The sequence below is a fragment of the Brassica napus genome, chromosome C1 (assembly GCF_020379485.1).
Source record: "Brassica napus cultivar Da-Ae chromosome C1, Da-Ae, whole genome shotgun sequence".
In the NCBI taxonomy this organism is placed as follows: domain Eukaryota; kingdom Viridiplantae; phylum Streptophyta; class Magnoliopsida; order Brassicales; family Brassicaceae; genus Brassica; species Brassica napus.
In genome coordinates, this window is record NC_063444.1 from 218,172 (window position 1) to 232,500 (window position 14,329).

The 14,329-nt window shown below is 39.4% G+C and overlaps 4 protein-coding genes and 1 pseudogene across 6 annotated transcripts in view; 1 reads left to right on the forward strand and 4 right to left on the reverse strand.

Annotated features, from left to right (window-relative positions):
* Positions 1-317: 317 nt before the first annotated feature.
* LOC106373778 (alkane hydroxylase MAH1-like) lies at positions 318-2,230 on the reverse strand. The gene has a single exon (XM_013813913.3). The coding sequence runs from the start codon at positions 1,901-1,903 to the stop codon at positions 380-382; it is 1,524 nt and encodes a 507-aa protein (XP_013669367.1). The 5' UTR covers positions 1,904-2,230; the 3' UTR covers positions 318-379.
* A 234-nt stretch (positions 2,231-2,464) lies between these two features.
* LOC106439041 (developmentally-regulated G-protein 3) lies at positions 2,465-5,670 on the reverse strand. 2 transcript variants are annotated; one of them, XM_022694390.2, is made up of 10 exons: positions 5,409-5,670; positions 5,207-5,260; positions 4,633-4,809; positions 4,346-4,417; positions 4,028-4,087; positions 3,841-3,950; positions 3,475-3,774; positions 3,208-3,396; positions 3,066-3,117; positions 2,465-2,742 (listed from the first exon to the last, which is right to left on the reverse strand). In XM_022694390.2, exons 1-10 carry the CDS (start codon positions 5,448-5,450, stop codon positions 2,692-2,694), a joined length of 1,107 nt encoding a protein of 368 aa, XP_022550111.1. In that variant the 5' UTR covers positions 5,451-5,670; the 3' UTR covers positions 2,465-2,691. The 2 variants fall into 2 exon arrangements, with proteins under 2 accessions (XP_022550111.1, XP_013735840.1); XM_013880386.3 differs by having other exon boundaries at positions 3,205-3,396.
* A 3,144-nt stretch (positions 5,671-8,814) lies between these two features.
* On the forward strand, positions 8,815-11,053 carry LOC106439097 (shikimate kinase 2, chloroplastic). 2 transcript variants are annotated; one of them, XM_013880460.3, is made up of 11 exons: positions 8,815-8,956; positions 9,119-9,332; positions 9,449-9,507; positions 9,605-9,668; positions 9,765-9,837; positions 9,929-10,016; positions 10,109-10,194; positions 10,279-10,414; positions 10,500-10,578; positions 10,655-10,719; positions 10,822-11,053. In XM_013880460.3, the coding sequence occupies exons 2-11, from the start codon at positions 9,122-9,124 to the stop codon at positions 10,867-10,869; spliced, it is 909 nt and encodes a 302-aa protein (XP_013735914.1). In that variant the 5' UTR covers positions 8,815-8,956; positions 9,119-9,121; the 3' UTR covers positions 10,870-11,053. The 2 variants fall into 2 exon arrangements, with proteins under 2 accessions (XP_013735914.1, XP_013735922.1); XM_013880468.3 differs by having other exon boundaries at positions 8,816-8,956; positions 9,614-9,668.
* Positions 11,054-11,065: 12 nt separating this feature from the next.
* LOC106358305 lies at positions 11,066-12,349 on the reverse strand (annotated as a pseudogene).
* Positions 12,350-12,870: 521 nt separating this feature from the next.
* Positions 12,871-14,329, reverse strand: part of LOC106439075 (F-box/kelch-repeat protein At4g39550) — a 1,593-nt gene continuing 134 nt past the window's right edge. Inside the window, exon 1 of the mRNA XM_013880430.3 lies at positions 12,871-14,329. This exon is cut by the window's right edge and continues 134 nt beyond it. Coding sequence (XP_013735884.1) covers positions 13,237-14,329 — 1,093 coding nt within the window. The 3' untranslated portion in view covers positions 12,871-13,236.

Genomic DNA, 14,329 nt, shown 5'->3' on the forward strand with positions numbered 1-14,329 from the left:
GGAGCCCGCGAAACAGTTTTGAAACGGGTTCATCCAGAGGCACTCCTACGAGCCGAGTTCATCCGATTCGATTATAATAATTTTTTTTTTTTTGGAATGTGTGAGAACTTTCCCCATGAACCTTTGATGCTCATGCTCTCAGGTCGGTCACTGACTCACTGCAATATATAACAAGCGCAATGATCATTCTTCAAAATATACAACATCTCATTATAATTATTTTTCAGTGTTTTGTTTCATTATTAATAGAATACAAAGGCTTTATTATAAGAAACCATACTTCTTCTTTTTTTTGCTAACTAAGAAACCATACTTCATACCATAATTTTGTGATAGATATTAATACATTGGAAAATAAGGGAATGGTACATCAATTAACTCAAGCTGAACATCTCTTAGTAATTGTGACGCTAAGCCCATGCTTCATGTACAATATAAGACCAGGATCTGGCTCAATCTTCTGTCCTTTGATAACCTTAATATCATAGTTTTGTAATATCTCCACTGCCACTGTCTTGATTAGAGTCAGAGCTAATTGCTTACCAGGACATGTTCTTGGACCGGCGTTAAATGATAAGAACTTGAAAGAAGGCTCATGTCTCAAGCATCCTGACTGTGAAACCCATCTCTCTGGCTTGAACTCCATTGCGTCTTCTCCCCAAACCGCTCTCATCCTCCCCAACGCGTAAAGAAAGATCATGATCGTTGAGTTTGCCTCCACTTTGTGCCCACTTGGAAGCAAGTCTGGTTTTATAGGTGACTTGCGTTGGAAGGGAACTGGTGGATAAAGCCTCATTGACTCATACAACGCAGCTTGTAAATACACCAACTTGTCTAAGTTGTCTTGGCCATGAAGACTTATGTTGGTAATGATCTCTTGGCGAATCTTGGTTACCACTCGAGGGTTTTCAGATAAAAGCCAGAAGAACCAAGACAGAGCTGAAGCCGTTGTGTCTCTCCCAGCTAGATTGAAAGCCAAGATGGTGTCTCTGAGGAACTTATCATCACTCGGGTTCAAGAGCTCGTACTTAGTTGTATCAAGCTTCATGTGAGACGTCAAAAGATCTTCATGACATTCACCATTTGATTGTTGTTGATCATGAATACCTTGTGATAGTACCTCATGTCTCTTAGCTAATATGTATTTGGCGGAAACACGATCAAAAGTGGCATCAGCTTCCATCGTCCTCTTCTCTTGTCCAAACCCAATCCACTTTTGCAGCTTCCACAAGAACTTTGGTATAACATGCCTAAAGAAAATCCCTTCTCCAAGAACGTCAAGAGCTTCAGCATACTCGTCTTCCGGCATTTCAACAGAGAGAGTCTTGGGATCAAAACCGGTTACAAGAACAAAAGTCGTATCAAACGTGAAACGTTGAAACAAGTTTTGCAAATCAACGACCATCTCCTCCTTTGAAAAACGATCGAAAAGAGGAACAAGACCGTCGTCGAGTTTAGTTCTTGTTGCACTCATGGAAAGCTTTTGAAACCCTTGGTGGTTAAGCATATACTGAGCAGCTCTTCTTTGATTCCTCCACAGGTCACCGTCCGAGTTAAAGATCATTTCTCCGAAGACATCAAAGACTTCTTTGAAGTCAGCTCCCTTGGTGTAGTTGGAGAAGTTTGAGCTTAATATGTAGTGGATGTTAGCTGGATCAACCGTGACTAATATATCCATTCCAGTGAACCACGGTCCCTTGAATGGGAATGTTAAGTTGGTTTGCTCGAGAACCTCCACGCTGAAGTCGTAGATGCGGTGGAGCACTATGAGGAAACCAGGAAGCATCCCGAGAACTGGCCAGTTTTTGAGGAACCGGTCATGAGGTTTCTTGGAGAGCAAGTGATGGCAGATGAGAAAACAAAGGAGGGCTACGGAAGCTTCAAGCAAGCTCAGTGAAGCCATCAGATAATGTTGGGAACTCTAGATACACTGTTGTGATGGTTTTCATTGATTTATATAGAGCACAATGATTACAATGCTCTATTAATCAATAGGGTACCATTAAAGGTTGTCGTAATTATTGGATGATTTAGGACATAAGATCTGACTGCTCTCCAACCGTGCCCATCCCATTCACGTATATGTTAGTGTCGGTACTAATTACTAACCACAAAAACATGTAGAGAATATCTAAAGGATCCATAATCTGAGCTTAAACAAAAGGATATAAGCATACTCTTATCAGTTTCACATTAAAATAAAGGATAGGATAGACCATTCGAGAAGTGCATCAAAGATCACTGGTCCCAGTCACTGCAATTGAGTTCGTTTTTTTAGTAAGTTCTCTTAAATGATCCACTCTTCGAACTCTGAAGTGTTGCCACGTACGTGTCAATGTCACAATCTTTAAATTACCATTTTAATGTCAACCAATCCAGTCACTGTAGTGCAATAGCAAATCTATAAAATTCAGCTTTTAAATTCGAAATTAAACAAGTTGCATACATAAAAACAAGAACGGTATCTACGCAAAACAATATCTGTAGTTTTTTTATATGGAAGTGTTCCCGACAAAACATTCATCACATGAGATGCTATCATTGGTAAAAGATAAGATTATCCAACAAGACAAACCAAAAAAGTGAAGACACAGTTTGCTTTATCTGACATAATAATACACAGAAAGGAGTACAAAAAGATAAGCTGAGAATCCAAAAGAAGATCCTAACCTTCTTCTATGTGTAGAGATATCATATCTTTTTAACGATCTGAACAACATCCTCGTCCTCGAGCTCGTGTTCCTGAGGTGTTAAAGAGACAACGGCAGTTTATAGTTAGTTAGATATATTGCAATGGGTTTACCAACAAGTAAACAAATCTATTTGATTCTGATTTCGAAGGATTCAGGCCTCTAGTCCATGTTTGACCAGACAAGCTAGTGCTTAACCCTCAAAGACGAACCCAAATTTGACTGATTTGATGGGTTAGACCCAGCATGCATGAGCATGACTAGCCTGGTCTTATATGGACCGGACCTGATGACCTTTTTCCAGAATAAAAAATGGTCGGTCTGACAAAACAAGGCTAAACCAAAAAAGGTTAGAGAATTTGCAAGAAGACTCACCCTTCCAACTCTCTGTGGCTTATGCTTTGCACTCGAACCCCATACTAAAGCGCTGCAATGGAAAGGATCATTAGTACACTCATAGGTAACAAAATATCAAACAGAGAAACAAAACAACAGTAAGGTTTTATTTGCTTACTACTTGAATTGCTTAAGCATGTCTTTGTGAATCCGGATGCAGAAGTCCTCAACTGTTCTCTTCTTGGAAGATAAGATGACAGGGTCATCATAATCCGGATTCATTGCCTTTGGTTTTGTGTAGATTCGAGTTAGATCCAAATATTCCCATATCTTATCAAGAAGACCATCAAGATTCCACTCCAGATGCGCACTGCAAGATTATTACATTTCACTAAGACCAGCAAGACAGTTAACGGTGACTCATTCCTGGAAAATTAATAATAATTACCTGATAGGACAGTAATGAGGAAGTTTGTCCAAAATTTCAAGTTCCTCGAGGGTGATTTGATCGATCTTGTTGACGGCATAGATACAGGGCATGTAGATCCGACTGCCCTCGATAACATCGATGAGGTCATCAGCGGTTGCATCGTAGCGCAGAGTAATGTCAGCGTTGTGCATCCTGTATTCACTGCAAATCGCCTTGACAGTGTCGAGGTCAAGGTGGGTCGCAGTGACTGTGGACGTTAGATTGATACCACCTTTGTCTTTTTTCCTGAACGTGAGATTAGGTGGCTCCTTGTTCAACCTATATCGCATTAGTCCGTCAGTATTTCTACCAGAACTGATAAAGAAATGGGTTATTATTATATACCTAATTCCGAATCCTTCAAGCTCCTTTTCAATGAGACGCTTGTGAGTTATTGGCTTTATGGCATCAAGAACTATTATGATGCAATTGCAAGTCCTAGCAGTACTTATAACCTGGAAACAGATAATAAGCGTCAAACACGACCAACGAAGTTGAAATTATCAGAGATGCATTCTGAAATTCCAGTTACCTGTCGTCCTCTACCTTTTCCGTCTTTGGCACCCTCAATAATACCAGGAAGATCCAATAGCTGCAAGCCATCAGAGAGGACATACAAAAAGAAGTATCATCAACATCCAAGTGAACAATTACAAATTATTACAAAAGAGAAGAAAATTAAAGGCTAGGAAGGACATGTCATATATAAAATTAAAGCCAAGTATTTCATTGTCCTACAAAACTTATGAGACATAGGAGATAAGTTGAGAACAACAAGAAGCAATCAAATCATACATCTCTCTCCACAAACAATAGATTGACCAAGGAGGCATATAAGTAGATATAGTACCTGAATTTTAGCTCCACGGTATGTAATAACACCGGGAATGCATGTCAATGTTGTGAACTCATAAGAAGCAACCTGAAGAAAAAAAATAGCGAGTACCTTCAGAAACTAGAGCATCAGCCAAAACACAGTTCTAATTCCAAGATAATAAGCACAATAAATGGGTCAAATCAACTAACTAGATAGCAAATAACTTGGAAGTTTCAAACTTCCAGTTACATATAAGAGCGCTCTAACATTGACAAGAAAACAAATAAACTAGGAAATGCATCTTAAGAATAAGTAGAAACCTCGGAAAACGTTCCAGTGAGCTTGTTCAAGAGCGTGGATTTCCCAACGGAAGGAAACCCAACAAGTCCAACTCGAGAATCTCCACTTTTGGTGACATCAAAACCTTCGCCAGCAGCAGCACCACCACCTTTAGTAGGCGGTGCAAGAAGGTCCCTTCGTAGCTTGGCAAGTTTGGCCTGCGAAATGGACCAATATAATGTCAGAGACAAGCAAATGGAGCGGGAGAAACAAAGTACTAAAAGTCCTGCATGCCTGGTAAAACATATTCATTGAAGCGTTTAGCTATCATCTATATACTCTTAAGGGTCCATGCAATGATTTACACTGTGCTATTTGGTATTAACAACAAAACTTATTCATCCAAGGAATAAACTTTACAAGAGACAAAAGCCATATATCAAAATCCATCCTTGTGCTAAAAGTCCATATACACAATTGAATCTTAACAGATACAAATCAAGCTGCCCAATTTGCATTTGATGAGTATAAACATCTCAACCATTCAAAAACTCACTCTAAGCTACAAAAAAAACTTGGGGAAATGAAATAGCTTTGGAGGAGAAGAGAGATTACCTTTAACAAACCCAGATGATGCGCGGTGGCTTTGTTCTTCTGAGTCCTAGCCATCTACCACATACATAAACCACTCAGCAAATTAACACAGAACAATCAGTCAATTGAAATCAACAAATGTTTCGAATTTACAGCTCTATGCATCCAAAATTGAAGAATCAGAGGATCGTTAAAGATTTGAGAAAGAAAAAAAAAAAGTTACCTCATCTTCGATTTCTTTGATCTTCTGCATAATAGTCGACATGGTTGCAGTAACAGGAGAGAGAGAGAGAGAGAGCTCACGGAGGCAGCGTCGAGTGTAAGAGCTTAAACGCGAGTGAAAGGCAGAGAGAACACCGGAATGAATCAAGAAGAAGACACTCGAGGGTTTTCGTTTTCTCCACCCACCTTCCTGATTACCTACGACAGTGAGCAGTCTATCTCCGAAGTGTCTAGAACTGGGCCTGATCCAACATCATCCTCTCGGCCCAAATAAATTTCATCAATAAACATCCTGCCGTTTTATATTAGGAGCAAAGACAGGATGGTGGATGTGACAACTAAAAACGGCATCATGAGCCACAAGCCCATTTATCTAAATTATTTGTTTATTCGTAGGGTGAGTTAGGTAAGGTTGGCCGCAAAACCAGAACCGTAGATTTTATGGGCCCTACCCAATTATTTAGTGGGCCATCTTTCGCAATATGTAATTGTGGTTCGGATAAGAATTTTAAATCCCATTTCTCACTTCTCACCTACCAAAAACACATTTTCCCACATATATTTCTATTCACAACATTCCATTAATAATAATCTTAAAAATTGTAGTTACTTCGGTTTAAATCATAATGTTTGATATATCTCATCGTATCTTATATTAACTGTGTAGCAAGAATAATTTGTATTATATATTTTAGATTTTAATTTTGAAGATTAGCTTTTCTTAAAAGACAATTTAAGAAATTTTATCTAGTAAATGTATAAACATCACAAGTCACAATAGAGTCACATATCGTAAGCAATATTTTATGAAAATACACTTTTTTCCATTAACGTTTTGTTTGGACTTTTCTTTAGGTTTTTCAATTTTCATCAATCAAATAGTTGTTTAATTTGACTTGGCAAGTTGGCAGAGTATAGAAATCTATATTATAATAGTTGAGTTTTTGCTCTCTCCTCAGTGCGCCACGTAAGCATTTCGTGAGCTCTATATTTTTAAAAATGTGAAAAAATGTCAAGCTCATGGCTCGAACCCGGATTATTGAGATATAAACACCAACATTTATACCACTAAGCTAAATGATACTTTGTACATTGATGGCCGAACCTAATATATATTTACGAAGGTCGGAAGCCCTTGCTTCTTCGGCTTCCTCTGAGGGTCGGGCATACAAGTGTATTATGGGTTTTAATGGGATTCATCACGTTATATGAAAAAAAAGCTCAAGTTTGCAACAATTATGGTTTTGCTATATTGTAAATTGTTGTCGTTTAACATGAGTTCAGATTCTTTTCATCATTGTCTCAAACAAGTCTGAGTTACAGAGTTGCGCCGTGTGTGTTCGTAATCTATTTATTCACCGTTGAACTCTTCATGTCCCCATCTTAAATCGCTTTATCATAAATGTTACTGATTTGTAGCCCCTTTGTAAACCATATATATATGATTCTCATCTTTGATGGGGTCAATCTGCATCTTCTAGAAAATGTTTCTCTCTGTCTCCACAGTTTCTCAAACCGGCGTCCTGGCGTCCGTCACTCAACCTTCGAGTCTCTCCGTCTTGGTCGTAGTAGTCAGAGCATAGCCTTTGGCTTCCTCAGCTTCTGGGATTCCCTGAACTTTCTATTCCTTGATAAAAAGTTAAGTTAATCTTCGATCCATCACACTTATTTAACATAATTATTTTAATTGATTTCCTAATTCTTTGTTGAATAATATTATTTGCAGATTCCGTGATTCATGGGTTTACTCCCGTCAGACGTGCTAATCATTACATGTCATCTTTGAAAGAAGGTTCCACTGTGAAAGTCGATCATTTTGAGGTTGCTAGGTGCTCAAGCATGTACACGATAACTGATCATCCATTCCTTGTTCGTTTCATCTCACTAACCATTATTGATGAAGTCATCACCAGTTTCTAGGTTTGTGTTCGCAATCACTTGGCAATTGTCGAACATTCTAATCTTGACTGGAGATTGATCTGACATACCAACAACTGAAACATTACAATCAGGCAAATTCAAGTGGAATGACATACCAACAACTGAAACTGATAATTAGTCAACAGCTTATCCCATATTTTCCTTATACCTAAAAAATCCACTATGTTTCTGATCTATTTTTCCATCTACGCAACTTTGGCCTCTGTCATTGATAGCTCTCTCCCAAGGATTGCATTGACTATGGTTTCTGGGAAGAAAAAGATCTTGCTCCTGAAAAAAGACCGTGACAACCCTGTTGTAAGATTTTAGTTTGTGCAGAACAAAAAACTTTGATTTCTTTTCTATTTAGTATAGTGATAGTTGTTGACAATCATTAGTCATTTGCCAATATGGTTTTTATGCGGTATTTCAGAACTAATTTCTCCATTCCAAGCGGAACAGCAGATGAAAGCTAATTTTTCTGGAAGCTCCTCGACTTCAAAACAGAATCAGAAGATAGATGTTGGTGGGAGGTTGATCAAGGGAATACTTCAGAGAAATAAGACATCCTAGCCAGACTTCATCTTTTGTACAGCCTGAGCAAAGAGTGGAACCCACAAAACACGAGAGAAGAAAAAAAAAACACGAAATTAACATATTCAGACCTTCTCTTTTGCATGTCTAACATCTGGCACCGACGAAACTCAACACCCACGTAGACGAAGCTGATGCAAGTAAACCTCTCATCAATCATGCTTAAAATCAATCTACGTTTTTCAATCTCACAAACTAAGAAACAATTTTACCTACATGAATCGGGAAATTAGTGCCACATTCCCAACATAGAGAAAAAGAGGAGTTGAAGTCCTAACAGTTTTCTCAGTATCAGACTAAACCACAGATTCAAGGCCCAACTATTTTGAAACCCTAACCTTTTAAAGTCATGCTTTTAAAAAAAATTAAATTTGGCCATATTTCAGACTTTTTTGTCAACTCCAAATCATCTATAACAAAGTCCAGAAACAATATAAATAAAATAATTTCTAAGTACGTAATTCTAAAAATGTTATAATTTTTTTTTTTTAAATTTATTACAATTCTATTTTTTCTAAAAACAATTGGTGAAATAAGAGGAAAATTTTATTTTATTGTTTATTTAAATTGTTAAATCCAAATTTATTATTTTTTTCCATGCACTATTTGATTTATATACAAAAAACTACCTAAGTAAACACTAACAAGTTTCATCACCCTCAACTTTGAACATATAAGATATAAAAATATCAACATATGACTTCGTCATTCATTCTTATATCAAACTCATCAGCCTATGTAATTTCCAAAATCTCATCCATCACATTATAGACAAAAAACAAACAAACAATAAAATCCCGTAAACAAAACTATACAATGCACCTATAATGTAGCCGACTCGGAGACTATGCACCTAGTTAACATAGTAATTTTCACCAGCCCCCTTACATAATATAAAGACTTATCTTTTTTTTCTGGTTCAAATACAAAGACTATCTAATAATTTTAATATACGCCAATAAAGAAAGAAGACCGTAAGTGTTAGAGAAGAGAGAGAGTCTGCATCTTGTGTCTTGCTCCGCCGTCAGGGGAAAGGTGAGAACCCTTTATACATTATTTACATTATCCAATCTCCGCTTTTCATTTGATTTGTTCCCATTCAATGGTGTTTTCATTCTAGATGAACATTCATTTTGTGTGTGCGTTTTCATCTTTAAATCCATTTTTTTTGTTAGCCTAATTTGTAACATTTTCCAGAATATGGAAGCAGCCACTGCTGTTCAGAGGTTTCACTACTCACCATCATCATGGATTGATTGGAGAAATTTTGAAGGGAAGCCTCGTGGTTCTCTACGTTACTCTCAGCGAATCAAAGAGAATAAAAGGCTTAGAGTTATTGCTTTATCTCACTTGCAACCTGACAAAAGAAGAGATCTTCGACAACGATCAGTTTCGGACAAGAACTCCTCAGGTTCTGACAAACAAAGCATCAATCTTTTGTTTTGATTCAAATTTTTTTTTTTTAAAATGTCGTTTTTTTATCTATTCGATGACTACAAATCCGTTTTCATCTTCAAATTTTTGTAGCATTGTTGGAAACTGGAGATCTTCTTCATTCTCCATTTGATGAAGAACTGGTTTTGAAGGCAAGTTGACACTCTTCTATTTATTACATCAAGACATTGTTACTGTTTGTTATCTTCGACTTTTTCTATAAAAGTCTTGACAGTGGATTTACATTAGTATTTGCAGAGAAAAGCTGAAGAGGTTAAACCGTATTTGAATGGACGATCTATGTATCTTGTTGGTCAGTCTCTTTGTCTATTCCTTTGTTTGTATATTGTTTAGCTTCTCTTGCATTCTTTGGTAACTGAAAAGTGTTGTCGTGGTGAATGTGTGTCAGGAATGATGGGTTCTGGGAAGACGACAGTAGGAAAGATCATGGCAAAAGCACTTGGCTATACATTCTCTGATTGGTACATTATCTGCTCTTTTTTTTTTTTTTAAACTCTGATGTGTCTATGGAGGCTTAGCTGAGCTAAAACATTGTTCTGAAAAATGTGGCAGTGACACAATGATCGAGGAGGCGATGAATGGAACTTCTGTGGCTGAGATATTTGAGCATTTCGGTGAGAGTGTCTTCAGAGAGAAAGAGGTTTTACTCTTACACTTCTTCTACACTTTCTCTGCTTTGTACTTGGTGTATTCTAGCTGCTAATTTCATCACATGGTTTTTAATTTTTCTAGACCGAGACACTAAAGAATCTCTCTTTGATGTACCACCAAGTTGTTGTGTCAACAGGTGGTGGTGCGGTTATAAGACCCATTAATTGGTACCCTTTTCTGTCTCAATCAGTGATAATGTAATACAAAACTCAGATCATTTTGTAACATAATGTGTCTGAATTTGTATTCAGGAAGTATATGCATAAAGGTATTAGCATTTGGCTTGATGTTCCTTTAGAAGCCTTAGCGCAAAGGATTGCTGCTGTAGGAACAAACTCAAGACCATTGTTACATGATGATGAGTCAGGAGGAGACCCGTACACAGTGGTAATGCTCTATGATTTGTTACTTTTGTAATAGAGTTTTATCTTTCTCTGTGTGTGTGTTTTGATCATTTTGTGAATTCACATAGGCTTTCAACCGTCTTTCAACGATTTGGGAAACACGTGGTGAAGCATACACTAACGCAAGCGCGAGAGTCTCCTTGGAGAGTACGATCCTTATTCACTTTTGCTTTCCACAATCTCTCAGGCCATTTTGTGACTAGTTTATTCAAAATTGTTTCAGATATTACATCAAAGCACGGGTATAGAAACGTCTCAGACCTTACACCAACTGAAATCGCCGTTGAGGTATGTCTCAGAACCTCTTCTATGCTCCGCCTATTCATGCGTGTTCATTTAATTTTGTTAGCTTTGATAAAGCTCTAACTGCTCAACCATCCACACCATCAGGCCTTTGAGCAAGTTCAGTGCTTTCTCAACAAAGGAGACAAGTATTGATAGACCCGGTGGCCTATAGTTCAAGCGCTTGAGCTTGTTTGTGCCTAGTTTTGACTGTTACTACGGTATATATAATTGAAGAATACTGTTTGTTTGATTACTTTGTCATATTATCTATCCAAAAAAAGGGAAATAAGTCATTTGATTTTTTTTTATTTATAACAAGAGAATTTTCTGCAAGTCATTTAAAGATTCAAGTCGGTGATCAAAGGGTAGCAGCAAGAGCATGTTTAATTGTACATGACTCGGGGACTTTAAGCACTGTGTCACTCCACTAGACCTTGCCCCAAATCTCTTCATCGTTGTGCCTTTCGAGCGCAATCACTGTGCACCAAATCATCTTGTCACCAGTGGAAGCCACATCCCTATCCCACAAAACAGCCATCTTACCACCAAAATCCGCCAATGTAACAGTATAACGCGGGGTCTTATGAAGTCCTTTCACGCCCTTCAAAGCTCTCCAGCGTCTTCCCTTAGTGTCATACCATTTGATCTCTCCCCGCTCGTTATAATAGTAAAGCACGTTCTCAACCACGCAGTAAGGAAGCCATAGCCAACCCGAACTCATCTCCGTCCCCACACTTTCCCATCGACCTTCCCTCGTATCGTAAGCCAAACGACTACTGGATCCCAAAATGTGTAGCTTTCCGTCGATCCCTGCCATTCTTTTTATATGTAAATGTCGTCTGGCGCGCATCTCGGCAGGAGGGCTAGACACAAGCTCCCAAGTTTGTGTTTTTGTGTCGAAAACCTCCATCCATTCTGAGGAACTAGAGTCAGAGCTTCCAGCTGCATATATCTTCCCATCGAGTACACTGGCGAATGGGTAGTTCCGCTTCACCAGCATGCTTGGGCCTTCGGTCCACGTGTTGGACCGACAGTCCAAGATTGAGACGCTAGACGAGGGCTCGTTGGCCTTGTCTACGGGTACGCCAATGTTGTAGATATCCGAACCAACTGTCACGAGACTGCACCCGTGCGCATGACGAGGAGGAGGAGTTGAGAGTTTGGCTAAAACATACCCACTTGGCTTCTTCGTGGTGTCAACGGTGGTTAGTGTTCGATCAGGTTTCTGGCAGAGGGTGAACCAGCGAGGGATAGTCTCATCAGGGAAGCGTATGCATACGTAGAGACAACTCTCTGTGCGGCCTAAAGATGACCGAGTCTCGTAAAGATGCGGCAAAGCGAGGAGAGATCGAAAGCTCTTGGAGACGAGCGAGAGTGTCGGGTACTGCAATAACCCGTTCAAGCATGTTCTCAAGACAACACAGTCATTTCATTAAACAGAAACAGAAACAACATCCAACACGGAACAAGACGGGTGGGTTCTAACAAGGGAATCAAACCACTCAACCTTCCCCCAAATCTCATCTTCTTCATCGCGCCTTTCAAGCGCAATCTCAGCACACCAGATCCTACCCTCCCCATTACCCAGATCCTCATTCCACAAAAACCCCATCTTTCCACCAAGATCCACCATTGCCTTTCTACACTTCTCCCGAAGATCAGGCAATCCTTCAATACCAATGATGATGTGAGGAAGGTTTATATAAGGGAAAAAAAAAAGAGACTTTTGAACTGCAGTTATCACGAAAACGTATGTCCGCTCATGTCAATAGTAAACGCCAAATCTCTGTAATTTTTACTCTAATTAAATGTTTTTTGCGTTCGTTACAAAATTCACTTTTTTTTTAGGTCTTGGGTCTTTGTACTTATTATTCTCAAAAAGACGAAAGAGGAGGAAGACGGTTATGCTTCTTACTCATGCGTTTCCCTGCAACATCTCATCAGTTTACGTGTTCTTTTGTTCTATCAGAGCTCTTGTCTGTGCCTAGTATTGACTGTTGTAACTAAATAATACTGTTTGTTTGATTACTTTGTCATCTTTCCCTCTTGACCAAAACTTGGGAAAGGAGCCATTTGATTTTTATAGTAACAGATTTTTCTGCAAGTTCATCAATGAGTCACTAAGAAACAGAAAGCCAACTACACAAGACAAAGGATAACAAAAGGTTTACACAAGTGAAACGATGTCTACTGCATTAAGCTAAAACACAGAGAGAGATTATACAATGACTCAAAACATGTCTTTAGTTTCAGCAAAAATAGTCAGAGAATAAACTGATCCTACACACTAGCCCAATGCAAACCTAGATAATTGTTCTACCTGCATCACTCAAGAGTCGAGATTTAATCCCCAGTCAATCATCATGCAGTAGCAGCAAAAAGTTTGTTCACTCAACGATCATACTCTTTCTAATCAACAAAAACAGTACCAAAATAAGATAATTTCCTACTTTTACAGCCGATGAAAACCAAACTAATGTTCTACCCGCATCACTCAAACCTTCTCTGTATGTCAATACATCAAACGGTAGCAACCATAGCGCACACGAATTCATAATATTCAGGGACCGTGAGCACAGCATCAAGCCACTCAACCTTCCCCCAAATCTCTTCACTGCTTGGCCTCTCAAGTGCAACCACGGCACACCAAATCGTCTTCTTCTTATACCCACTAGAAGGCAGATACTTATCCCACAAAACCGCCATCTTCCCACCATAATCCGCCAGTTTAACACAGCCATAATGAGCAAACTTAGGCAGTCCTTTCAAACCCTTCATCTGTCTCCATACCCTTGCCTCAGTGTCATACCATTTGAACCCGTCAGAGTAATAGAACAGCACGTTGTCAATCACGGAATAAGAAAACCACGGCCAACCCAAATCCATCTCCCACCCCTCCCTTTCCCACCGACCTTCCCTCGGTTTGTAAGCCAAACCGTTTTGTGTTCCGAACATGTGTAGTTTCCCATCAATCACTGCGCTTTTATATATCTTACAGCCGCATATCTCCGGGCCATGGCTCGGCACAAGCTCCCAAGTTTGCGTCTTTGGATCGAAAACCTCCATCCAGCTGGAGTTATCGCACTCTTCGCATCCTCCTGTGACATATATCTTTCCATCAACGACATTGGCGGCGGGATAGTACCGCTCAATCAGCATGCTTGGAGCCTCGCGCCACGTGTGAGACTGACAGTCCAGGACCGAGACGGTAGACAAGGGGGTTTTGTAAATGGATCCCCCAATGTTGTAGATGTTAGAACCAACCGTCACGAGACCTGACCAATGCGCAGGAGGAGAATGTGGAATTGGGATTGTAGCCAAAGCATACCCACTTGACTTCTTCTTCTTCTTCTTGGCGAAGGGATGATCAGGCTTCTGGCAGAGAGTGAACCAGCGAGGGTTGGTCTCATTAGGGAAGCGTATGCATACATAGAGACAGCTCTCGGTGTGGCCTAAAGAGGATCGGGTCTTGTAAAGCTCCGGCGAAGCAAGGAGAGATCGAAAGCTCTTGGAGACGAGCGAGAGAGTCGGGTATTGCAATCGAGAGACGCGGGCTAAGCAACTCACTACCAAATCATCAGGGAGAGAAGGATTTGGAGTCGATTCCGGCGTA